Source organism: Rhinopithecus roxellana, chromosome 17, assembly GCF_007565055.1.
Source record: "Rhinopithecus roxellana isolate Shanxi Qingling chromosome 17, ASM756505v1, whole genome shotgun sequence".
Classification (NCBI taxonomy): Eukaryota; Metazoa; Chordata; class Mammalia; order Primates; family Cercopithecidae; genus Rhinopithecus; species Rhinopithecus roxellana.
Genome location: NC_044565.1, coordinates 53,045,447 through 53,072,728, shown reverse-complemented (window position 1 = coordinate 53,072,728; position 27,282 = coordinate 53,045,447). Strand labels below are relative to the sequence as shown.

Genomic DNA, 27,282 nt, shown 5'->3' with positions numbered 1-27,282 from the left:
GTATGTACGGGTGCATGTGTGTGTATAAATACATGTGTGTGGAGGCATGTGTGTGTGGATGCATGTGTGTATGGATGCATATGTGTGTGTGTGAGTGCATATGAATACATATGTGTGAGTGGATGCATATGTATGTGTACATGGATGCATGTGTATGTGTAGATGCATGTGTGTGCATATGAATACATGTGTATAGGTGCACAGGCATGTATAGATGCATATGTGTATATGCATGTGTTATGGGTGCATGTGTGTGTATGGATGCACATATGTATGTGTTTAAATACATAAGTGTTTATGGAGGCATGCATGTGTATGTATGAGTGCATGTGTGTGTATGGAGGCATATGTGCATGTGTGCCCTGGAGTACATGTGTGTATGAATGCACATGCATGTGCATATGTATGTGTAGGGATGTATATGTGTGTGCATATGACTACATATGTGTGCATACATATGGATGCGTATGTGTGCATGCCTGTGTTAATGGATGCATATGTGTTGGTATATAAATATGTATGTTTGGAGGTGTGTGTATGGATGCATATGTGTGCATGTGTGCATGTGTGCATGAGTACATATGTGTATGCATGGATGCATGTGTGTATGGATGCATATGTGTGTATGGATGCATATGCATATGTAAAGAGGCTTATGTTTGTATGGATGTATACATGGGTATTTGTATGGATACATCTGTGTGTATGGATGCACGTGTGTGTATAGATGCATTTATGTGTGTGAATGCCTGTGTACCTATGTGTATGGATGCATGTGTGTGTGTGTGTGTGTGTGTGTATGTGTGTGTGCTGATCACACAGTTTGAAATTTCAGCATAAAGCATGAGGAAGGGTGACAAGGAGGTATCAGGATCCAGGACTAGGAAGGTTTGCAGAAGCTGGGTCCTAGAGGGGCTTACCAGTCCTTGTAACTGTTTACGTGATCCTCCTCTATCCCTGATCATCCTATGAAAACTGCCTTTTGGTGGTTCTTTTTTTTTTTTTTTTTTTTATACTTTAAGTTCTAGGGTACATGTGCATAACGTGCAGGTTTGTTACATATGTATACTTATGCCATGTTGGTGTGCTGCACCCATCAACTCGTCAGCACCCATCAATTCATCATTTATATCATGTATAACTCCCAATGCAATCCCTCCCTCCTCCCCCCTCCCCATGATAGGCCCCAGTGTGTGATGTTCCCCTTCCCGAGTCCAAGTGATCTCATTGTTCAGTTCCCACCTATGAGTGAGAACATGCGGTGTTTGGTTTTCTCTTCTTGTGATAGTTTGCTAAGAATGATGGTTTCCAGCTGCATCCATGTCCCTACAAAGGACGCAAACTCATCCTTTTTTATGGCTGCATAGTATTCCATGGTGTATATGTGCCACATTTTCTTAATCCAGTCTGTCACAGATGGACATTTGGGTTGATTCCAAGTCTTTGCTATTGTGAATAGTGCCGCAATAAACATATGTGTGCATGTGTCTTTGTAGTAGAATAATTTATAATCCTTTGGGTATATACCCAGTAGTGGGATGGCTGGGTCATATGATACATCTAGTTCTAGATCCTTGAGGAATCGCCATACTGTTTTCCATAATGGTTGAACTAGTTTACAATCCCACCAACAATGTAAAAGTGTTCCTATTTCTCCACATCCTCTCCAACACCTGTTGTTTCCTGATTTTTTAATGATTGCCATTCTAGCTGGTGTGAGATGGTATCTCATTGTGGTTTTGATTTGCATTTCTCTGATGGCGAGTGATGATGAGCATTTTTTCATGTATCTGTTGGCTGTATGAATATCTTCTTTTGAGAAATGTCTGTTCATATCCTTTCTCCACTTTTTGATGGGGTTGTTTGTTTTTTTCTTGTATATTTGTTTGAGTTCTTTGTAGATTCTGGATATTAGCCCTTTGTCAGATGAGTAGGTTGCAAAAATTTTCTCCCATTCTGTAGGTTGCCTGTTCACTCTGATGGTAGTTTCTTTTGCTGTGCAAAAGTTCTTTAGTTTCATTAGATCCCATTTGTCAATTTTGGCTTTTGCTGCCATTGCTTTTGGTGTTTTAGACATGAAGTCCTTGCCCATGCCTATGTCCTGAATGGTACTACCTAGATTTTCTTCTAGGGTTTTTATGGTATTAGGTCTAACATTTAAGTCTCTAATCCATCTTGAATTAATCTTTGTATGGTTCTATTGACATTAATATTTATTTGACAAAGCTGTTGAACGCGTACTCTTTCCAGTGCCTGTCTGCCTGGCTCATTGGCTGAAGTCCCCTCTCTACTGTGACACACTGGCTTTGAGGGTCTGTATTGTCCCGATCTGTTCTTTCCCAGTAACTAACAGGTAGCCCTGGGCTTTGCTTTTGTGCTATTGCAGCTCAGATTTCATGATTGCCATTTTGATCACTCTTCTGCAAATAGGTTTGACTTTCTCACCTGTGAGCCACCCTGTGCACCTGGCAAGTGTCCATCCCTGGGTGAGTCCAGCCTGCACTTCCTCTGCACTTGCACTAATGCAGTGTGGTGTTGCTGGAAATAACGACATTGCTGACCCAAGTGTTCACGCCGAGTTCACGACCACGGTCCTTATCCAACTTCATTCACTGATTAAACCTGATGTTTTAAAAAATATTTTTCTGAATACGTTTTGCCAAATTTTATTGGAGATTTCTGCATGTCTGCTCATGAGTGAGCTTAGCCTGTCTGACTTCTTTCTCATGTTGTCCTTCTCTGGCTTTTATTGCCAAGGCTTTTCTTCTGAATCGACTCTTGTTATTTTTTGTAGCTTCTTGAGTTGAATGATAGCCTCATTTATTTTGGATTTTCTTTCTCTAAGAAACACATTTTAATATTAGCTGTTTGTTGGATGGATGAATGAAGGATGATCATTGAAATTACAAAAATGATATGCCTTACTGTATTCGTTGTCCCTTATATAAAGGTCTACACCTATAAAGATGTGTTATCTTAAAACTCAGTATTAAATTTGTTGGCCTCATTTTGAAGCGTGGGTGTGTTTCTAAGAATGAAAAGAATTCCACACACAGGACTTCTCTGAGGCTGGAGTTTATGATGATTCACAGCTACTTAGCCATTTATGATAAATGTGTTTGTTTCTTTACTTGCTTGCCCCAGGTTTTCCATTTCTAACTTGTTAAACCTCTTTTATCTATTTTCTGTGTGAATTGCCACAACATCTTTTTGGAAAAGAAGCTACAAAATTTAAAAAAATACAGGAGTGCTCTTTCATTAAGATATTGCCTTGTGGAACAGTGGGGCTGTTGGGACCCTTGGTGGTGTGCACCTTCTAATGACATCAGCCGATCCAAGTATCAGCTTTCTTTAAAATTGGATGCTGGATTTTCTTTTAAATTTGCAAGCTTAAAAACAAGTATCTAGAATACAAAGCAGAAAGTTTTTCATGACTCTTCAATGAACGTATCGCAAACATGACCTGGAACTTGTGACCCACAGGATATCAGGCCTGAAAGGGGTACTTGTTGATTCATCTGGTCATCCATGAGGCCGTGGTGAGGTGTTGGCAGCCTGCTAAGCACACTCCGCTAGCACTAGAGACACAAAGATGAGTGGAGTGTAAGTTTCCACGACTGGAGAAGGCAGAGTGTCCATAAGCATGAGAGTAACCCTAGCAGACCTCATCCAGCCCTCCTGCTCGGTAAATTAAATCCTGGTAATTAAATCACCCCAGATTCCACCAGCACCAACCTCCCCACCTCCACAGTTGCAACAGATCATTGATGCTTCTCCTATAAGCTGTTTACTTCCACATCTGCCTATGTCTCCCCATCAACACTGCCCAATGGAGTCAGGAAAAAACACTTGATACCTATGGGGGAAAGCGTTGTGAGAGTGGGCAGGTAGGGGCTCAGGGGAGCTGGGCTCCCCAGGAAGACATTTTTATTTGCAGGGATCCAGATTTCAGCAAGGGAGTAAAATGGACCATATCCACTTGATACTTAATACTACTGATGGAATAAATTGTATGGACTGGGAAGGGAGCAAGATAGACAGGGAGGGGCTGGTCCTGAGCAACTGTGACATTCCCAGTGAGGTGAGAGGTAGAGCAGAGCAGTGGGACTTGAGAGGTGCTGTGTATCATTGATTCTGTGGAGGGCACGTTCCCACATCCCGACATCCCTGGAACAGGTGCATCTGACGTCGACAGCGTCTCAGGACTCCTGTGGGCAGCCATGTTGCAGGTGCTGGTTGCTCATGGAGAAACTTGGCTATAGCTGCTCATTTGTGTCTTCATTTGTGTGCAGGGTTGATTCTGTACATGTTGGGTGTAAAATATCCTCAAAATGATTTTTCTATGAGAATTGAAACAAAAAGTTATATACACAGAAAGGCCTAAATGTAGAACATCAAGATGTACATTTGCTATCGACTGAGTATATTCTTCTTCAATTCCATTTATTCTTGCAGAGTGACAATCAGCTATTGTGTAGGACCTGAGACAGGGAGGTTAACACAAAAAGTTGCAGCTGCCAGCGTCAGTGAACTCCGTGGTATAACAAGCCACCCCCAAACCCAGGGACTTCAGGCAACAAGGGTTTATGATTTCTCTTAGTCCTGTGGGTTGACTGCACAAGTCTTGGGCTGGTTTCACCTTGGTTGCTTATGAGGCTGGGTTCAGCGGAAGTTTCACTAGATTGGGATGTCCAAGCTGGCCTCACCAACACATCTGGCAGCTAGTGCTGGTTGTTGAGCATTTTGGTTCTCTTCCATGTGGCCTCTCATCTTCCAGCAGGATATCACAAACTAGCCTAGATTTCAGGAGGAGAAATAGGTTCTCCCTCAACAGAGGAGCACAGAGGAGCCCATTCACTTTGCAAACCTGTGTGCAGCCTGAGAGGGGAGGGCTGTGTGGCCAGCAAGCAACCAGCCACACTCATGTGTGTTGTGTCCCTGAGAGTGGTGCAAAAGGATTGCCTCCCACTCTGCAGGGCGGAAAGCACCAGCACCAGGATGTACAGTTCAGGTACCAGCGGCTTGGGGGCAATTCAGAGATGAGGGCGGGGCGTCCTTCCCATGCCGCGTGCAGAAGCACTGATACCTTTGACTCGGAGTCAGAAAGTGGCTCAGAAGAGTCAGGCTCTGGATGTAAAATCTTGGAGGGTATTCAGGTGATTTCTTTCTGTTATTTTCTCATTTTTCTTTATGTACAAGCATGCTATGTCATAAAAATGGGTGTCTAAATGGTTCTAGAAGGGCTTTTTCAGTAAGTAGAAAATAGAACTTCTAGGAAATTAAAGCACGGGGACATGTTTAAATAGTACTTCCTTTCTTTCTCAGTGGTACATAAAATAGCTGCGTGTTTTCAGTATGATTCACGGAATCTTGATTCAAAGAAGTGAGATGGAGAATAACAGACAGTAATGTGGCACCTCGAGATGACTGTGGAGGACGTGGGAGAAGTCAAGGCTGACCTCAAGATTCCAGGGATGGCGGGAGGATGGTACATTCAGGAGCCAGGATTAGGTCTGCGGGAGGAAGAAACAGGACTTTGGGTTGCACGTTTGTGTGAGAAGTTGCTTTGCTCTAGACGAGCATATTTGTTACATGAGAGTGAAGGGAGGCATGAGAGGTGATATCCATGCGTAAAAGCGTTTTCGATGTCAAGCTGAATTCCTTGCATGTCCAGCAGAGGACACATCTGCTTCTGTGTTTGTCTGGGATTATCACTGTGGATTCTCTGTGGAATAGAAGGATAGGTCTCCTTCGCATCTAACTGATGTCTGTGAAGTAGGTGACACCTCATCTACGTGTGATGACGTTTTTCCTTAGTAAACTAACTGCTGCCATCAAGGCAAAGCTGTAGTGTTTTAAGAGCAGGCGTCTGGCCTCTGATCTCTGCACTTGGAATCTCAGCTGTACCTAACATTCGAGTGGCTTGACTGGACCTCGCCTCTGTGGGTCTCGGGGAAAGCTGACTCCCTCCTCTCTTCCCTCTTATTTTACTCTTCTTGGATCTCTGTTGTCAGACTTCCTTCCAAGGCCATGAAGTTATAAATTAAGCTGTTGGGGGTGCACTGTCCAGAATGTTTGAAAGATGTGAGAGCACAGCTCTTCACCTCTTGGTTCTCAGTTTCACTTTGAATACAAGGAAAGATGTTTGTCTTAATTTAGCAAAAGAACTTGCATTTGTACTGTTAAAAATGCCCATTTCCCTATCAGTTGACCCAGCAATCCCATTACTGGCTGTATACCCGAAGGATTATAAATCATTCTACTATAAAGACACATGCACATATATGTTTATTGCAGCACTGTTTACAATAGCAAAGACTTGGAACCAACACAAATGCCCATCAATGATAGACTGGATAGAGAAAATGTGGCACATATTCACCATGGAATACTATGCAGTCATAAAAAAGAATGAGTTCATGTTCTTTGCAGGGACATGGATGAAGCTGGAAACCATCATTCTCAGCAAACTAACACAGGAACAGAAAACCAAACACCGCATGTTCTCACTCGTAAGTGGGAGTTGAACAATGAGAACACATGGGCATAGGGAGGGGAACATCACACACTGGGGCCTGTTGGGGGGTTGGAGGAAAGGGGAGGGAGAGCATTAGGGCAAATACCTAATGCATGTGGGGCTTAAAATCTAGATTACGGGTTGATAGGTGCAGCAAACCACCACGATACATGTAACAAACCTGCATGTTCAGCACATGTATCCCAGAACTTCAAGTAAAATTTAAAAAAGCCCATTTCCCAAGCAAATGGCCAAAAAAAAAAAAAAAACATGAATGCAGTTTTACTCATTAGCATATCTGAAATATACTTTGAAAATAGCCTTCATTATTCTATTGGTTCAGTTCACTTATTGCTTGATTCAAATATTTGAGCATTGGAAAATATGTCATTATGAGTCTGCCGGTGTCCTGTCTGGCACAATTAACTGGAGCTTTTAGTTCAATGAAAGTAATTGAATGAAGCTACTCTTATTATATAGCGTTCAGTTTTACAGGAACTGCATTTCCTGTGATTTTAATAGCTATTGCCTTCCAAAGAAGAAATGCTAATTTAATAAATGTTTAAAATTGCATTCACATATTAAAATGAATATTTTATAGTGCAGGCTTCTGTGAAAAATCAGTAAATAGTTAATAAGCATTGTATGTATATCACATCTGCAATCGGAACATTAATATTAAATCCTCACTTGGGCATAGAGCACAAGCGTTGGTAGTGAACAGTAATGAAAAGGAGATGAAGCATATAAATTAAAGAGGTGCATGTGTGTGTGTGTGTGAAAACAGTTGCAGAGGCATGTGCAGTACCAGACTGAGACCCACACTTTAATAACCTGGCCTGAACAGTAAAGTTCACTGTGAAATGAGTGCTTTGGAATTGACATTTGCTGGCTAATAATGTCAAGGCTGGAGCAATATCTCACAACAGTCAAGGCTACAATTGTTGTCATCTTTTAACAGCCTAAGTATGCAACAGCCAGGTTCAATGTTAGCAAATCTTCCACTTTAATAAACATTCAAAGCAGGCCTGGTTCATTGGTAGAAGACCTTGACCCACTTGGGATGGAGCTGGGACATTTGCATGGGAACTTTTTGCTGTTAGCATTTGTCATTTCCTACCTGAGGATGGACTGACTCTGAAATAGGTTGTTACTGTCCTTCAATTAGACAAACTGTTTGACTCATCCCAAGTTACCCTGGGAGGCTGCCTTTTGTGTGCCTGAGCTAGACAATCTCTTACAATAGCATTAAAATATAGCTGGATTAATTGAAATAGGCTCTGGAGAAAAATAATAGTCTTTAAAGCACTATGGAGAAATAAAACCAACATGCCTCAGGTTCATTTTCTGAAAACATTTTCAATAGGGAGAAAGATGAATGAAATTGAGAAGTGCTACTTGTCCCCTTTGTAAGTAGAGCTCACATTGATTTTGGAGGGCTTGAAACTTGCGACAGAGAGAAATGTGGTTCTCTCTGAGGTAAGATGTGTGAGGTTCATGCGTGCTTCCTCATGAAAGCCATGGATTCCTGCTGGATTCCTGCTTGATCCAAGTGTTCTTGCTTGATCCTTTTTTTTTTTTTTTTTTTTTTTAAACAATTGCTGCTATAGATCCATGTTATTCTGACAAAAGCCATCTGGAGTGCCATGCACTTTGTCCTGCTTGGGAAGGAAGCTGTGTGTATTCATTCATTCTCACACTGCTATGAAGAAATATCTGAGATTGGGGAATTTATGAAGAAAAGAGATTTAATTGGCTCACGGTTCTGCAGGAAGTATGGGAATAGCATCTGCTTAGCTTCTGGGGAGGTCTCAGGGAGCTTCCAATCATGTCAGAAGGTGGAGGGAAGCAGGAGTCTCACATGGCAAACACAGGAGCAAGAGAGAGTCGGGGGCGGGGGGAAGGTACCACACGCTTAACTTGGTCTTGTGAGAACTCACTCACTGCTGTGAGGACAACATCAAGTTATAAGGGGTCCTCCCCCATGGCCCAAATCCCTCCCACCAGGCCCCACCTCCAAGGATGGGGATCACAATTCAACATGAGATTTGAGCGGGGACAGACATCCAAATTATATCCGTGTGGTAACAAGATGACCTTTGAGTTGGGTCTTGGAGGATATGTAGGAGAGTTCTCCAGGTGGCTGAGAGGAGGCAGCTGTTTTGGAGAGAGTAGGGCTTTGGGGGAACTGACAAGCTGGGGAACAGCAAGTGTGTGTGAGGCTGCCTGGGACGGGGATGGGGAAGCAGGCTGGGCCTGGGTGAAGGGCTGAGTGCTGGGGGAGGGTGGCAAGAGTTTGGACTTCATCCTGAGGGGACGTGGGCCTTGAGTGCTCGGGTTATGTTTGTACACTACCCACTCATTCGCCTGAGACAGCCCCTCCACACCCCTCCCTGGACCACCATTGATGCCCAACCGCTGCCAACGTGTCCGGAGTCAAGTCTTACCCGCTCCACTCACTCACAGAGGTTCATTCTGGCATTTGGATGAGCACTGGCCAACTGCCAGCCTGGCTCTGAGATCCCTCGCTGTCTGAAGTGTTGTGGTCCCCAGCACAGCCCCAGGGGGCAGGCACCCTCTCCATTCTGTCGCACCTTAGAGGGACCTGAGACCACACAGCTGATGTGGCGGTCCTGCGACCCAGCGCTGGTGAGCGCGGCTCGGGATGTCACCCAACTCAGGAGGGCCCGCTGCCGGCCAGACTCCTAGAGTGGTCACGGAATTTTCTAAAAGGGACATTTAATTAGCGCCGTAACTGAAGGCTCCTTGCCCTGGACCCTGGCTCATACCCAGGCTTTCGTTTCCTCGTCCAGCTGCGTGTCGTCAATGCAAGAGCACCCGCCAAGGTGGCTCTAGTCCCACCACTGCTGTGCCGGGTCTCTAGTCTCACAGCGCTTTACTCTTACCTGTTTTCTTCTCTCCCTGGAATATATGTCCTGCTGTTGACTGTTCCCATTGTCTGACTGTAAGCACCATTTTCTCTGTAAAGCCATGTTTGGGCTCACTCCAGCATCCTTCACAGCCCACGCTTTAGAATGGACTCTGCTCTTTGGGCTGGACACAAAACCAAGTGAGGCACTTGCGCTTGGTGCTCCCTGTGCATTTCTCTCTGCTGTGCTCTCCAGGGTAGAACCGTGCTCTTTAGTCATGTATTTTCTAGCTGGATACCTTGTAGACACTCAGTAGGGATTACTGGGGGAATGAATGAATTCACCCACCAGAGCTCAGCGACTGTTGAGGATGCTACTGCTCAGATATGAGAAAACTGGAATAAAATTTGAATCCTGCTTTATTGCAACCTTTGCAGATGTTTAGTCTATTAGCATGGTAGTTAACGTGAGCAGACTAAATTAGAATTGTAATGTTACCGGAGGAGGCATCGACTTCATCAGTTCTCATCATTTACCTCTATTATATGCAACTAGAAAGATGTAGTCTCTGCTCTCCTCTGACCCAAATATTGTGAACTGCTTTGAGACTCAACGTTTAAAAGACAGTTTAAACTGAGCAAAATTAAGAGAAGTAAGTGCAATACTAGGATTGGGTGTGATTCAATGTGTAAGGTCTTCATGTAGTGTTTGAGGTTAGATTTTGTTTTCCCTTTTCCATGGAATTAAAATTTTGTTGCTTTCTTTTAGTGACTTTTCCAACTCATATTGTAATTTGCGCTGTTTAAGAAGTCAAGATCTTCCACTTAAATGAGGTTCATCAACAAGCTTTATTCTGAAGGTTGACTAGGACAGCCTCAGGTTTGGACCAAAGTTTAGGGCCGGGAAGTTTGAGAGGGAAGAGCATATTTGTATGTCCTGCAGATGGCATTAGCTGGAAAGGACAGGGCACTGCTTTGTGGAGCAGGTGTGCCATGATTGTGAGGCCTCCCCTACCTTGTGGAACTGTGAGTCCATTCAACCTCTTTTTCTTCATAAATTACCCAGTCTCAGGTATTTCTTCATAGCAGTATGAAAGTGGACTAACACATGGCCAACTCTAGATCTTTCTATAAAACAATGCAAGACAGGCCTGTATTCTTCAAAGATGCCAAGGTCATGAAAGACAGTCTGAGGAGCTGTTCAGGTGAAAGGAGACTCAGGAGGTCTGACATCTAAATGTGGTGTGAATCCTGAACCGATCTTTTCTTGAGTGAAAAATGCTATAAAGCACATTTTTGGGACAATTACAAAAGTGGAATATGGACGGTAGAATAGATGAAAATACTATATCCGATGAATATCCTGAATTTGGCAATCATCTGTGATTATGTAAGAGATGATGTTTCTGTTGTGAGGAAATACACCCTGAAGTATTAAATAGATCACATGTCTTCAGTATGAAGGACTAAAGTACCAAGAGGCAAAGGTGCATGATGGAAGACACCTTCTCCCAAAGACTTCAGAAAAAATATGTACTTAATACAGATATTGGCCTGCAGAATCCGTGTCTGTCAATGCCCTGCCTTTTCTTGTCTGAAGAAATGTCAGATTTTCAACTCTTTCAACCTCTTCTTTCCCTACTTTCTTTCCATCCTCCTGCTCAGTTCATTAAATTAGCAGAGATTTACTGAGCAACTGTTACATGCTTGCTGAATTGAACACATGCACATATTGAGAGCTGACTCTTGGTTTAGCGCTGTGGTTAGTTATGTCAGGGTGTCAAGGAACACGTCAAAGAGACCGTTGAGGTAAGGCTTGAGCTGGGGTTTGGAGGATGAGCCATCGTAAGAAAGTGAGGAAGGGAATTCCAGGTAGAAGGGAGCTAGGGGGGCACAGGTATGGTGCAGGGAAGGATGGCTTGGACTAGGAAGGCAAGTAGGTCTTGGAGCGTGAATGCCACTGTGCTAGTAGGTTAAGGAGTTTGGATGTCTTCCCAAGGCTGTGCCTACCTCCTTAAGGGTTTGAATGGTGGGGAGTGATCGGGTGTGCTAGGATTATTCACCTGTTCAGTTAACAAATATTTACTGAGCATCTGCTATGTGCCAGGCATGGTTCTAGGCTCTGGGAATTCATTAATGGAGAAACAAGCTGACATCCTTGCCCTTGGGTGGCTTCTCACCTTCTGCTGATGAAACAGAAACACAACACACATCATCAATAAACTGTCTAGGGATTACATATACTGCTGTGAATAAAGTGTGAAGGGAAAGGGAAAGGACAGGGCGCCCCTCTTGGGAGTGACAGGGCAGAGGGACGATTTGAGCTAAGACTTGACAGGAGGCTGCCCTGTGCTGCTCCCAGTTTCACAGAAATAAGGTATTTGCAAGAACTCACATTTCCTGAGTGCGCTTGGATAAGGTATGAGATGAGAAATAAATTGGTGTAATGACATGGTGCCCCCTGTGTGCCTAGTCATCCTGCTGCATCCAAAGTTACTTTTGTTTTGGGCGACTTTCCAGGTCAGGGTGGAGGCTCTGCAATGTATCTCATTGCAGTGCCCCAGGGTGGTGGGAGCTGGGTCACACCGTAGGCGGTTCTTGTTTGCTGTGTGTTCTGTGTCACAATTTCTTCTGTGCCCTCATTACGAGGCTGGGTCCTGTATTCTTGTCATTGTCCTTTGAGTACTATTCCAGAGATAATAGGATGCACACACACACACACACACACACACACACACACACACACACAGTGTCTTTATCTTAGAGGCCAAAGTTATGGAAAATGTGTCTCAACAACCAGAGTTCAGTGATACTAAAGGAATCAACTAGACTTTCAGAATTCCAACCCCTAGACAAAATACAGGTACCATAGACCATTTTCTGTTTCCATGACCAGTTCTGCTAAGATCTCATTTCTTCTCCTTAAGAACGTGATTTCAGCTCATAGGAAAACTCCTTAAAATAGGTAGAAACATTTTGTGTGGTTGCATGTATAAAGTTGGAGGGCTATTTTCATACCTTAATTTCCACAAAGATCAAAAACCTGGTAGTTTGCATCATATACAATATATTAATGGTACAAGGTAGGTGTTTTTAGTTTGACATTTCTGAAGTGACATAGAGAGCTTGGGAGAAATACCTATTTATATACTTCAGCCTGCATTCACTTCCAAATACTTGAGAAAAGATCAAAAAAAGAAAACCTAAAAAAGAAATTTTGTATCATAAAGATAGTTTATGGGATATTTGTATTATAAAGATAGAATTGGAATAGTTCTAAGGGAATTACAGGCAGTTCTGACTTAGTTTGACTTAGGATTTTTGACTGTATGATGGTGCAAAAGCTTCAGGCGTTCAGTAGAAAGCCGTAGGATACTTGGAATGCTGGGCAGTGACGGCCTCAGCTCCCTGTCAGCCACGTGCCCTCTGCAGTGGACGGAGGTGCCAGATAACTTTTCCCGCCTCCAGGCCAGCGTAAGTGTTCGAGCACGTTTAAGGTAGGGCTGCGCCATGTTGTTCAGTGGGCTGGGTGTATTCAATGCATTTTCCACTTAAGATACTTTCACCTTAGGACATGTTCATCAGGATGTGACCACGTCCTAATCTGAGGAGCAGATATCTGCATGTCATCTTACTTTGTGTTCTAGTTGTGCTTTGTTGTTATTGTTTATAGATTAAAAAACATGTGAGTCCTCCTTTATTGCAACCCCAAAGTAAACCACCACAAGGCTAATTTTCATCACAGCTACTCTCATCCTGCTCAGAGGTTCCAGCAGGAACGGCTTTGTGATGCTTGTTGAATAGCAGTTTTCATTAGGCTTTAAAGAGTGTCTTCAAAAAACCAGAGGTGGCTCCTTTGACTTGCTTGTTCCTCTAAAGCAAGCCCTTATTTTGTCAGGTTTTAGGAAGGCCACCTACAGTTAGGAAGTGGATTAACCTTCTCTGCCTGCCAAGGCACTGGGAGGGAGGGAGAGAATTATTTTTGCTGCTTTTCAGAGGGGAGTGCAAGTCATAGAGTAGAAGAGGCTGCATTTGAAGTGAGGCTTCTTGGAGGTGCCTGAGTTTCCTCCTGCTGTTTCTCCGAGGAGCCGGTGTTTTCCTGACCACACTCAGAGAACCTGATCGGACTCCTTGTATCCCAGTGTTCCTAATGGATTTTCTCTTCTTCCTTTGTCCTGTAGGTGGATTCCAAAGGAAAAGAACCTTGTCACTATGATGGCATACCCCCCAAAACACAGGATTCTGTTTATTATGCCAAAGAAGAAAAGAAGAAAGCATTGGCAGAACCTTTAGTCCAAAGGGGAGCAGGTGACGTGCAATTTCATTCTACTGTAAGCAGTTCGAAACTTTACCAGGTTAAGAACATGGGATTTTTTTTTTTTTTTTGGTCAGAAAAATTTTATACTCCAGAAGTATTATTTGGTTTGTAACTATCTGCTTTATTAATAAAAGGTTCAGCTTGTAGGTAGGTCAGTAGTTGGCAGAGCAGAAAAACAAAATTTCACTGCTGAAGGCAATGGGATTCTCTAATTAGGGGGCCTCCAAGATAAATACAGTGTTAAAATCAGCTTACACCAGGACTGAGTATCTTCTTTCCTAAAGACTGATGACATAGAAAACAACAAATAAATCTATCTTTTGGGAGGAACATGAACATAAAAGCCACCTGGATTGTTTAGGTGTATTTTTTTGAGTATAAGAGACATGTAAACGATGGATCTTCAGAGCTGGTTTTAAAATGAGATAATTTGGAAAGTGCTCCTACATCTATTTTTACCACTCTGCTGCTATTACTAACTCTCACTGAGCTCTTACTGGGTGCCCAGCTCCGAATGAGGCACATTCAGGTCCCGTCTCATTTATGAGTGTGGTGGATACTTAGACTGTGAGTCGTGTGGCTGGTTATGGAGGAGAAAGCAAGGTGGTGGGAGAGGTTTGCCTGCACCTCTCTGCAGCAGCTGAACATTTTTGGAAGTCGTTTTTCCTAAACACCCTTCCTCCCCTCTTGGCTTCTTCTTTTCTTTTCTTTTGAGATGATGCCTTGCTCTGTCGCCTAGGCTGGAGTGCAGTGGTGTGATCTCAGCTCACTGCAACCTCCACCTCCCGGGTTCAAGTGATTTTTGTGCCTCAGCCTCCCAAGTAGCTGGGACTACAGGCACCTGCCACCACACCCGGCTAATTTTTGTATTTTTAGTAGAGACAGGGTTTCGCCATGCTGCCCAGGCTGGTCTTGAACTCTTGACCTCAAGTGATCCACCTGCCTCAGCCTCCCAAAGTGCTAGGATGACAGGCGTGAGCCACCGTGCCTAGCCCCCCCTTGGCTTCTGTTATCTTCTAACACCTCTCAGGTTTTGTCCTCTTTGCACTCTGATCTCTTGGCTCCCCCTGTTGCTCCTCTCTCTACTTCTCAGCTATAAATCTGGACCTTCCCTAGAGCTTCCCCCTGGTCCTTTACCTTCCTGGCCCTTCCCACCCCACAATGAATGCATGGGCCATGGGGAGGCGAGGCAGGTGCCTGAGTACCTGGGCGGGAGTGTGGCCTACATGCTCATGCATGTAGGGTTAGAGTTACGGTTAGGGGTATGGGGTTACGAGGCTACGAGGCAGGTGTGTGAGCATGTAGGCAGGAGAGTGGACAGGCAGCTCTCAGACCAAAACCTGCTGAACCCACTCTACCTGACATATTACTATATATCAAGAATAATAGAAAATTTCATCACTGTATATAAAACCTCTTCCTTGGCAATGTACATCCCACACAAGCAGCTGGGGCTGCCCAGCACACAGGCCTTCCATCTAGGGGGCAGCCTGGTACTAGAATGTGGCTTTGCAGTTCAGATCCTAGCTGTGGCCCTCACTGAGCATGGAACTATGGGCCAATTCCTTACTGACCATAGGCCTAGTAAGTTTGTTTGGGGATTGTCACGAGCTTTAAATATCAAATGCCTGGGACACAGTGGGTTCCCAGTGAATGTTATTTCCCCACCCCTTTCTCTCACCTTCCAACCTGTCACCCACAAGAGTAGGGACCCCTCTGGCTCAGTTCAGGACTCTGGGGACGGTTTTCCTGGGGATAAGGGCTGGGAAGGGGGAGAAGGCCCAGAATGGGCCAGGTGAGGGGTGAGGTAGGTCCAGGACTCTTGGCCGAGAAATGAATGGGGCTGCGATTAGAGTTTCTGGTTTTGGACGATGGAGCTTGCCAGTGGCCACAGTTCTACCTTCTCAGATGGTGAAGGAACCAGCCGGCTGACTTCTCTTTTTGGATGTTGAAGGAACCGGCTGGCTGACTTCTTCTCTTTTTCTTCTGCTGTCACCTATTGCTTTCTTCAGGATGAGAATCAACTTTTCAAGAATCCTGGGCTTTTATAAGCATTTAATTATTCCAATTGTGTTGCTAATTAAAATGATTTCTAGCAATCCATTAAGTTGACTACCTCACAGTGTACAATTTTAGCACCTGGTTGTTTGAAGCCTGTTGTTAAATAAGAAGCAATGAATCTGGATTTCCTTTCTTTTTTTTTTAATTTTTTTGTTTTTTGAGATGTAGTTTGGCTCTTGACGCCCCGGCTGGAGTGCAATGACGCAATCTCCGCTCACTGCAACCTCTGCCTTCCAGATTCAAGCAATTCTCCTGCCTCAGCTTGCTGAGTAGCTGGGATTAGAGGCGTCCACCACAAGTCTGGCTAGTTTTTGTAGTTTTAAATAGAGACGGGTTGGCCAGGCCAGTCTCGAACTCCTGACCTCAGGTGATCCACTTACCTCGGCCTCCCAAACTGTTGGGATTACAGGCGTGAACCACTGCACCTGACTGCAGCTGCGTTTTCTTAAAATTTATTCGATTACTTTGCTGTCCAGTGGGGTTACTTTGCATGTATTTCTTTCTTTTTTTTTTTTTTTTATTATACTTTAAGTTCTAGGGTACATGTGCATAACGTGCAGGTTTGTTACATATGTATACTTATGCCATGTTGGTGTGCTGCACCCATCAACTCGTCAGCACCCATCAATTCATCATTTATATCATGTATAACTCCCCAATGCAATCCCTCCCTCCTCCCCCCTCCCCCCTCCCCATGATAGGCCCCAGTGCGTGATGTTCCCCTTCCCGAGTCCAAGTGCATGTATTTATTTCTAACGGAATTAACTGGACACAGGCTTTCCCTGTGCTTCATCTCGTGGTGGGCACAGTAATCACATGACTTTCTGTGACTACTGACTACTACTGTGGTGGGCACAGTAATCGCATGACTTTCAGGGTCCAGGACCTTCCTGGAGACAGAGACAAAAGCAAATGGGGCTAAAATCGAGGCCACCACACTGAACACCTTGGCAGATGCAAACAGGGAGGGCGAGAGGGAAGCAGGGTGAGGCGGACGGGGTCTGGGACCCTGGGCAGGTGACGTGCCCGAAGCTCCAGGATGCCTGGCTTCATAACTTGGGTTTGGGTCAGGAAATATGCAGTGGACTCCAGCTTCTCCATGGGTTTCAATGTTTGTCCGTGTGATTTTCCCCCAGAAGGTGACGTGTATAAAGCACCAACTCCTAGCAAGGAAACCCAAGGGGCGCTGGACGTCAAAGAGGACCGCAATGTGCAGCTGGAGGTGCCTGTGGACCAGGTGGGTATCGGGGGTCTGATGTCCATGCTGCCTTCACTCCATCCCAACAGCTCCTGCCTGCCTCAGCATCATCCTTAACCCTCTCCCTGCAAATTCTCTCTGGACTCTAGAATGTTCCGTGTTCCTCCTAGTTAGAGACTGCTCATCTCAGATCCTTTGTCAAGCATTTTCCTGTCTTCCCACCGCCCCCACAGCTTCTGCTGGAGAGACGCCTTTTAACACTTCACTGTGTGTGACTGCAAATTTGGCTTCATCATTATTTGATGATTGTGTCTGCCCCCTCACTAAGCTACTAACTCCGTAAGGAAAGCAGCTGGCTGCCTCACTCACCATTGGGCCCTGTACCTTGCAGAATTCCTGGCATGGAGGAGGCCTTAGTCGTTTTTTGTGGAGTGACGACTGAATAATGGAATAAACAGTGTGATCAGATGTCATGATTATGAAACCTTGAGCCTCTGTTTCCTTATCCATAGGTGGGGATGCTGTCTCTGTGCAGGTGTGTGTGTGGCCTGAGTGTGCGACCGGCACTGGCGCCTGGTGGACGCTGGGGCACTGTTCCCTCCTCCTGGCCTCAGGGAGGAGTGGGGAGCAGGGTTCTGAGAAGGGGTGGGGTCAGGCCAGGGTTCCAGCCCAGCTGTGCACCTGGGTGAGTCTCCAGCACTGGGGCAAATGGCAGTTTGTGCTCAGTTATCTCCTAAAATAAGCGCCTTGTCTTCACTACCCACCTGAAGGCAAAACAAATATACTTCCAATTCTTGGTTTTGGAGCAACAAAGGTATATTCTCTAAAAGGTCAGTATTAGCATCAGGGTTCTGTTTTGATTCCTCTGAAACAGGAGGCTCCACCCCTGCTGTTGTAATTGTGAAGCACCATATTCTGGTATCCAGCGAACTTCTCCACCCCTTTGTCCGAGAGGATCACTCTTAACTTTGGCACTTTGTTTTCTTAACTTCTGCTGTATTTCTTATTTTCTGTGATACATTTGAAAAATGTTACAGACTGCATCTCAATATTCTAGCTTTCCACTTCCTTTTTTTGGCATTTTGAGCAACTTTCCTATGAGTCCTGTCGTATTTTCTAAATTTCTAGTAATATTATTTTCTCTTTTCCTGGACACGACAAAAGTGACTGAAAGATTTCATTTTCTTTGAAAATCCAAAGTAACAGTTGAAATATTTCATATTGCCCATTTCAGAGTTTTCTAGTGATAAGGAAACTAGGACATTTTAGGCTGTTACTTGTTTGCCAAATGTACCCTTGTCACTAGGATGTTACTGTGGCTTTCTGGGTTGTAGACTGAGTGTGTCCAACACAAATTTTCAACACAGGCAGAATCCTCAGATGACAAATACTGTTGTCATAACTTTGCGTATAATAAACATACTCATAAGTTTTGGTTGCCGGTGATTCTGATTTCCGTCGTCTTTGAGGCTGTGGAGTGAATTTGGTTACCCCACACTAATGTGAGGTGAGAGGAGGGAAGAGGGCCGGCAGGTCCCTGGGATGCTCCACCCAACAGCCATGGAAGAGGAAGGGCTTCCAGAAAGAATTTTCTGTGCAGCAATTCTCCACGCCAGGTGGGGCGAAGTCTCAGTGAGCAGAACTTTCTCGCTGTCAAGCGACAATATTAACACAGGTCCTGTGGCTTTGAGCAACACAGACAGAGACTCTCAGCCATTGTCTGTGGACAGGAAGACCCCCTGAGGGTGAGCTAGGTCACCTGTCCTCCCTCTGCATTCTCTGCACATGGCGAGAGCAGAAAGAGTGGCTGTTAGCTGGGATGCTGGGGACAGCTGAGTGCCGGGAGGACCCTTACTGCACAGCACACCCGGGGAGGACGTTGACTCACCTTGTCTCCCACTCGCCAGGTCCTGACACGCACTGGGTGTTTCACAAAGGCGTATGCAATCTGCCAGAAGTGGATACAAGGAAATCCCATGTGCTTAATCAACAGAGGCAAGGCATGAAGCTCAGGCCATGTAGACAGAGCGGTGTTGCCCAAACTGCATTCTGCATCTTTGAAAAAGCACACGTGGGAAGCTCCGCCTCATCTCTCTCCTTGGGAGAATCACAGTGCATATGAGTGCATTGTTTCAGAGAAGTCCTAGAGTTAAAATTATATGTAAGCTTTTGGTTAATCCTAATTATTTCCCCAGGAACGCTTTCTTGCTGGGACTCTTCGTGACACACAGTTGAGGCCTTGCCTGTGTGCAGTTGTCCAAGGACCTCGTTCTTTCCTATGGAGCAGGGACATAGAATGTGGTTTGTGCAGACCCTCTGTTCCTGGGACAATCATGGACTGGGTGGGGGGCTGCGTCCCAGTGAGCCAAGCCTGGAGAACTGTGTGTGAGGGTGGCTGGCTGTCCGGCCCCACTCTGGGCTTGTGCTGCCTGCTGGGCAGCCTCTTGGCTCTGCGTCAGGGTGACTGGCATCCCCATGGACACAGGGAAGGTGCATATATCTGTGCCATCAGAACTTTCCAGGCCATTAGTGAAGGACGGTTTGGCCCTAATATTATGTCTTCATGGTGCTGACTTCTTTACTAATCTGGAATACTGTCTCCTGTTTTTGAGTAATTGATTTTAACTTTGTGGGTTCACCTGAGCATCTTACATGCTGTTTCTCACTGTGTCTGCAGTATTATGCTTTCTCCCGCGTAGTAGCACCATAAAGATAAAATATTACAAAATATAACATCCCAACTAGTAAATATGTGAATTTGGAGTCAAGCCTTCTAGGTTGAAGAAGGGAACCCCAAGAATGCAGAGTCCTCCAAATCCGAGGCCATCGCTTCGTGGTCAGTGACACTAACAGCACAGCATCCGAGCATCCGTGGAGGATGTCCAATGTGGGAGGATGCTTCGATTTTTCTGTGGCACCTTCAGTATCTGTTATACTCAACTCCCACTGTTAGGTTTGGATAAATGAGGGATATGGCCTGTCCTTGGCCCCTGTGATTTCATATGATCTTTACGATTTGTGATGATAAATAAGACTTTGACTCTGCAGCCCCCTTTCCTGTCACCTTTCCTTTATTCCAGTGTCTAGGAGCTTCTCCCAGTACTTGTAAGTCAGTTCTGGAACCTCTTGTAGCTGTGTAGGGGAGGACAGAATGGAGCACGGCCTCACTGAGTGTGGGCAGCGAGGGTTGGAGGCTCAGCTGGGAAACCAGGTCGTTGGTGGAGTTGGGTGTTGGTCTTCCTGACAGTGCAAGATGACTGTTCATAGTTCATTTTGACCTGCACTTGGATTTCTAGAATGTTCTCATTTTTCCTGTTCAGCCTTCAATTGTTTTCTTATTAATTTACTCACAAAACAACGCATACTTTTAATCATACAAGTCACTTTTCTGTCCTCCAGCTTCCGTCACCTGAGTCTCTATCAACGGACACAGGGATTTCTGCAGAGCCCCTGGCTTACCTGCGGGTGTTGGAGATTCACACTGGCGTCTCAAGGCTCCTGGCTGTTTTGAAAGCTCATTCTTGTAGCACAAACTTGACATGGAGACCCTCACAGAGTTCTGTGGGTGCCCATCTGTGGCTCATGAGAGAATCAAGATTGGGGTTCTGCATTAGGGAAGCGGTACCTTGAGTTAATCCAGTGATCTCAGTTACCTGGGTCATAAAAGTGCGGAAGCTTCAGAGTCACTGAAACTCATTTGTCCTGAACTAAGTGGTTGTGAATAGGATGGAAGGCTTAGCTTGTGGGAATTGCAACGGGAGCAAGAGGGACAGCGTGTCGGGGTGGAAGCTGTGGGGCGTGGCCGACTGTCAGAGAGAAGGCGATTCCCTGGTGGTTGTGGCATGAATTATCGCCAGGATTTAATGACCCCTTCCGCTTTTTTTTTCCCTCCTAGGCTGCATTCTCTACTTTCTTGAGTTTTCTTTTTTTTTTTTTTGAGACGAAGTCTCGCTTTATCGCCCAGGCTGGAGTACAGTGGCTGGATCTCAGCTCACTGCAAGCTCCGCCTCCCGGGTTTACGCCATTCTCCTGCCTCAGCCTCCCGAGTAGCTGAGACTACAGGCGCCCGCCACCTCGCCCGGCTAGTTTTTTATAATTTTTTTTAGTAGAGATGGGGTTTCACCGTGTTAGCCAGGATGGTCTCGATCTCCTGACCTCGTGATCCGTCCATCTCAGCCTCCCAAAGTGCTGGGATTACAGGCTTGAGCCACCGCGCCCAGCCGAGTTTTCATTTTTAAGAAATTATAATTTGTTTTCAAACTATTTTTTAATCTTTGGTTATAATAGCAGGTAATGTATCCCCTTGGCATCCACCCCTCCCCCACCGTTTCCATCAGCAGAGGGAATTTGTAGATGGGTGGGGGTGCATGGCCTGTGTGCCTGCTGCCTGATAAGCTTTTATTCTTAGAGAGCAGTGAACTTTTAGTTAAAGTCTCGAGTCATTTTACCGCAATGTTAAGGAACAATTTTCTTACAATCTGTGCCAAAAAAATGGCACCCAGATGTTAAAACATTAATGTTGAAATTCTGATTCAAGTACTACATTTTTACAAAAGCAAAGTCTTCTTTCAGTGATAAGATTATATTTATTTTCAAAACTACTTTAAGAAGGTGGGCAAATGTGTACAATTGGAAACCCTGCCGGGCCCGGGACACTCACCTGGAATTCCTTTCTCAGGGAAATAGTCTAGAATTAACTCTGAACATGGCCAATTCCATTTTAGTAGAGCAGGCTGCTTCATCCTTCCCCAGGTGGTAAGTAGGCTGTGCAAACCCCAGGTCTTCAGCTGATGCACGAGAATCTTGGTTTGACTGAAATCACAAAGGATTGGGTCCATTTCTACTCTTCTGAAATTCAGTTATTTTTAGAGAGTCTCAAAGAGTCAGTGCAAAAGGAAAGTATCTTTCCTTGGGTTCTCAAATAGCAACTAGGGCAGTGCCCCCTGCACTGCGCCTCCCAGGGATGTAATGCATTTCCCTCCGGAGAAAGAGATAAGAATAAGTCACCAACCAAAGAGAAACCACAATAATTGGGACTCATTAGGAGAAGGTCATTCTAAACTTGGGTAATCTGTGAATTGTTTAATTAGAAAAAAATCTAAGGAAGCTTTAGGCTTTGGCACTTTGAGCTGTGTAGAGTAACTGAGACGGAGGCCACTTGAGTCCTTGGGGTGTTTGCTTTAATGAATAAATTAAAAGTAGAATTAGCCACTCTATCTGTAAGGATGTTTTGGCTCTAAAGAACGGGAAACTTGAAGAGAAGTGACTTCAATAATCAGGAATATTTCTCAGGCCACGTCACAGAAGAACTTGAGCCTTCTGTGTGGGAGAGGCTCTGGGGTTGGCCCCCTCGAGCCTCGGGGTGTGGCTGGGCACCCCATTCTTCCACCGCCTCCCTCCGCACCTTCGCCTTTGGCCTTGGGCTTGTCGCCTTGTGATCTCGAGGTGGCATGTCCGCTATGGCTGGCACACTGAGATGTTGAATGCTAGGGAGAGGAGAGAGACTGCACCGTTTAAACAGCGAGGAAAGGCTTTCCCAGGGGCCCCTCTGAAAGCTGCCGCGTGTCTCTGCCTGTCTTGTCCCTAGCCAGGGAGAGGCGATTGACCTCTGGTGGTTTAGAGGAATCAACCTTTACTTCTTGTGTCTGGAAAGGGGTTCAGGCTCCCCTGAAATGATGAATAGTATTTGAAAAAAGTTTGAATTTTTGAATTTTTTTTTTTTTTTTTGAGATGGAGTTTTGCTCTTGTTGCCCAGGGTGGAGTACAGTGGCACAATCTCAGCTCACTGCAACCTCTGCCTCCCAGTTCAAGTGATTGTCCTGCCTCAGCCTCCCACGAAGCTGGAATTACAGGCATGCGCCACCATGCCCGGGTAATTTTTTGTATTTAGTAGAGACGGGGTTTCACTATGTTAGTCAGGCTGGTCTTGAACTCCTGACCTCAGGTGATCCACCTGCCTCAGCCTCCCAAAGTGCTGGGATTACAGGCATGAGCCACCACGCCTGGCCAAATGTGGTTTTTTTGTTTTTTGTTTTTTGTTTTGGTGAGAAACAAGGTAGGGAGTGGCTGTGAGCTCGGCAGCTATGGCTGTGGGCTAGGCAGCTGTCAGGGTACAGGATAATATTTAATCTGTGCCATCTGCCCCTTGTTCATCATAGGAGAGGTCCGTCCTCCCCTACCCATATCTCCCCTCCTCCCAGATGCTGGACCCTGTCCCGCTCAGAGCCTCTCAGGAACTGTGTGTCATCAACTGCTTAATAATTCTCTCTCTTTCCTTGGTGTCTTCAGCTTCTCCCATGCCCGAGTCCTCTGGCTGGCATGTGAGCACATTGAAAGCACTCGTGTTATGAGTAAAAACAACTCTTCCTTGGTCTCAGTCCTCTTTGAGCATGTCTCTCTTCCATGCGTGGAGCTGATCTGTAGGGAGTGGCGTCTCCTCACTTTCTCCATCTTCTCCCCTCTTCTTTATCTCTTCAGGCTTCTGCCCACAGTGGCACAAAACAGCTCTTCTGCTCCATGCCACCAGACCCAACACGCTCCCCAGTTCTCATCGCACAGGACCTTCACCACCCATTGGCGCTCCCAGCCACTCTCTTTTCCTTGCAATGCTCTCTTCTCTGGCAAGGGAATCTTGTCAAACGAGGCTCCTGACTTCCCTTTTCCCTCTGGCCACTCGTTGTCCTTCTCTTAGGCTTCTGGTCATCTCGCTGGCCATCAGATGCTGACATTCAGCAAGGATGAGGGGTAGGGCATCTTCTCCTCTCACTCTGGACGTCCTTTCTATGTGATGTAAAATTCTGTATCACCCCAGCGTCAGTATCTGTGACCTCCAGGAATATACGCACATCTGCTGAATTAACACCTCCCGTAGATGTCCTAAGACACTGAAAGTCAGCAGAGTGAGAATGCAACTCACAGTCTCCATCCCCTGTCCTCAAACCTTCTTCTCTTCCTGTATCCATGCATGAATGACACCCCCATCCATTCAGTAAGACCAAAGAGAAACTGAAGAGGTATTCCTGAGACTGACCTCTTCAACTCTCCCATATCCAAATCATCTGGGACTCTGTAGTCTTACCTCCTAAATGTGTCGGAATCTCTGCACCCCTCTCTGCCTGTGTTACCATCACTCTGGTCCTACTTAGCATCCCCTTCTGGTTAGATTGCTGCTGTCACTCCTGCTTTTCATGCACTGATCCCCAGCAACTCTGAAGCTCCGTGCTTCCTCCTGCAACAGGGCTGTGCACATGCTGCTCCATGCGCCAGGCAGATTTTTCCATCTGTTTTTATATATTAACGTTGTTTCATCCTTCAGATCTTATAGTAACAGTCAATTACCAGAGGATATTTTTGTTGCTCTCCCATGTATGTTAAATACTATTACATTCTCTTTCTGTTCCGTGTACCTCTCCTTGTAGCACCTGTCACAGTTGTTTTGTTTGTGTGACTATTTAATTAATGTGTCTTCCCTATAAGGCTCTCGACTTCTTGAGGGCCTTGTTTGTATTCACAGTCACTCGTGTCCTCTGGCATTGTGGTATTCAGTATGGCAGGTGTCCTCTATGTACTTGCTGAATAAATGAATGAATCAATGATTGACATCACCTCGACTATTCTTTAAAATAACATGTTTTTGATTGACATTATGTCGATTATTCTTTAAAATAATAAGTTGTTATAAAGCTTACTTTTTATGTGGTTTGAGCACTGCCTATAGAGTTTTATTCATTGTGAGTGCTTTTCTACGTAAGCTATAGGAAGATAATGCTCATGCAGACTTGGTCTGAGTTTTCAGAGGGTCTGAGGTCTCGGCTGATGGGGTCGGCCATACTGAAGACATACCTACATGTCTGCCTCGCCACGGAACCCTGTTCTTGCACATTCAAGGTCAGCTGGCAGGGAGCCGTTGGGTCTTTATGGCTCACTACTAATGGCAGTTCTTTTGCTCTGGTCACACAATGAGAATGCACTTCTCGGGGGGCGGAGCAAGATGGCCGAATAGGAACAGCTCCAGTCTCCAACTCCCAGCGCGAGCGACACAGAAGACCGTGATTTCTGCATTTTCAACTGAGACTCCACCTCTGGGGACAGCGCACAGCTGAAGACCAACAGGGGAAACAGCGGGGGCCGGTGCAGACGCGAACGACTCTGTCTGACAGCTTTGGGGAGAGCTGTGGATCTCCCAACTCGGAGGTTGAGATCTGAGAATGGACAGACTGCCGGCTCAGGTGTGTCCCTGACCCCTGAGTAGCCTAGCTGGGAGAAATCCCCCACTAAGGGCAGTCTGACACCCCACACCTCACAGGGTGGAGTACACCCCTGAGAGGAAACTTCCAAAGGAAGAATCAGACAGGTACACTCGCTGTTCAGCAATATTCTATCTTCGGCAACCTCTGCTGCTGATACCCAGGCAAACAGGGTCTGGAGTGGACCTCAAGCAATCTCCAACAGACCAACAGACAGTCCTTCTGACTGTCAGAAGGAAAACTATCAAACAGGAAGGACACCTATACCAAAACCCCATCAGTACGTCACCACCATCAAAGACCAGAGACAGATAAAACCACAAAGATGGGGAAGAAGCAGGGCAGAAAAGCTGGAAATTCAAAAAATAAGAGCGCATCTCCCCCTGCAAAGGAGCGCAGCCCATCGACAGCAACGGATCAAAGCTGGTCAGAGAATGACTTTGACGAGAGGAGAGAAGAAGGCTTCAGTCCATCAAACTTATCAGAACTAAAGGAGGAATTACGTACCGAGCGCAAAGAAACTAAAAATCTTGAAAAAAGAGTGGAAGAATTGACAGCTAGACTAATTAATGCAGAGAAGCTCATAAACGAAATGACAGAGATGAAAACCATGACACGAGAAATACGTGACAAATGCACAAGCTTCAGTAACCGACTCGATCAACTGGAAGAAAGAGTATCAGCGATTGAAGATCAAATGAATGAAATGAAGCGAGAAGAGAAACCAAAAGAAAAAAGAAGAAAAAGAAATGAACAAAGCCTGCAAGAAGTATGGGATTACGTAAAAAGACCAAATCTACGTCTGATTGGGGTGCCTGAAAGTGAGGGGGAAAATGGAACCAAGTTAGAAAACACTCTTCAGGATATCATCCAGGAGAACTTCCCCAACCTAGTAAGGCAGGTCAACATTCAAATTCAGGAAATACAGAGAACGCCACAAAGATACTCCTCCAGAAGAGCAACTCCAAGACACATAATTGCCAGATTCACCAAAGTTGAAATGAAGGAAAAAATCTTAAGGGCAGCCAGAGAGAAAGGTCGGGTTACCCACAAAGGGAAGCCCATCAGACTAACAGAAGATCTCTCGGCAGAAACTCTACAAGCCAGAAGAGAGTGGGGGCCAATATTCAACGTTCTTAAAGAAAAGAATTTTAAACCCAGAATTTCATATCCAGCCAAACTAAGTTTCATAAGTGAAGGAGAAATAAAATCCTTTACAGATAAGCAAATGCTTAGAGATTTTGTCACCACCAGGCCTGCCTTACAAGAGACCCTGAAGGAAGCCCTAAACATGGAAAGGAACAACCGGTACCAGCCATTGCAAAAACATGCCAAAATGTAAAGACCATCGAGGCTAGGAAGAAACTGCATCAACTAACGAGCAAAATAACCAGTTAATATCATAATGGCAGGATCAAGTTCACACATAACAATATTAACCTTAAATGTTAATGGACTAAATGCTCCAATTAAAAGACACAGACTGGCAAACTGGATAAAGAGTCAAGACCCATCAGTCTGCTGTATTCAGGAGACCCATCTCACATGCACAGACATACATAGGCTCAAAATAAAGGGATGGAGGAAGATCTACCAAGCAAATGGAGAACAAAAAAAAGCAGGGGTTGCAATCCTTGTCTCTGATAAAACAGACTTTAAACCATCAAAGATCAAAAGAGACAAAGAAGGCCATTACACAATGGTAAAGGGATCAATTCAACAGGAAGAGCTAACTCTCCTAAATATATATGCACCCAATACAGGAGCACCCAGATTCATAAAGCAAGTCCTTAGAGACTTACAAAGAGACTTAGACTCCCATACAATAATAATGGGAGACTTCAACACTCCGCTGTCAACATTAGACAGATCAACGAGACAGAAAGTTAACAAGGATATCCAGGAATTGAACTCATCTCTGCACCAAGCGGACCTAATAGACATCTATAGAACTCTCCACCCCAAATCAACAGAATATACATTCTTCTCAGCACCACATCGCACTTATTCCAAAATTGACCACATAATTGGAAGTAAAGCACTCCTCAGCAAATGTAAAAGAACAGAAATTAT

General features: G+C 45.1%; 1 protein-coding gene across 1 annotated transcript in view; it reads left to right on the top strand.

Moving 5' to 3' along the window:
• The window catches only part of DCDC2C (doublecortin domain containing 2C), a 143,071-nt gene that overhangs the window by 52,303 nt on the left and 63,486 nt on the right, over nucleotides 1–27,282 (top strand). The window contains exons 7-8 of the mRNA XM_030921649.1: nucleotides 13,568–13,694; nucleotides 16,902–17,002. Of these exons, the coding sequence (XP_030777509.1) occupies nucleotides 13,568–13,694; nucleotides 16,902–17,002 (228 nt within the window). The remainder of the gene's footprint in view (nucleotides 1–13,567; nucleotides 13,695–16,901; nucleotides 17,003–27,282) is intronic.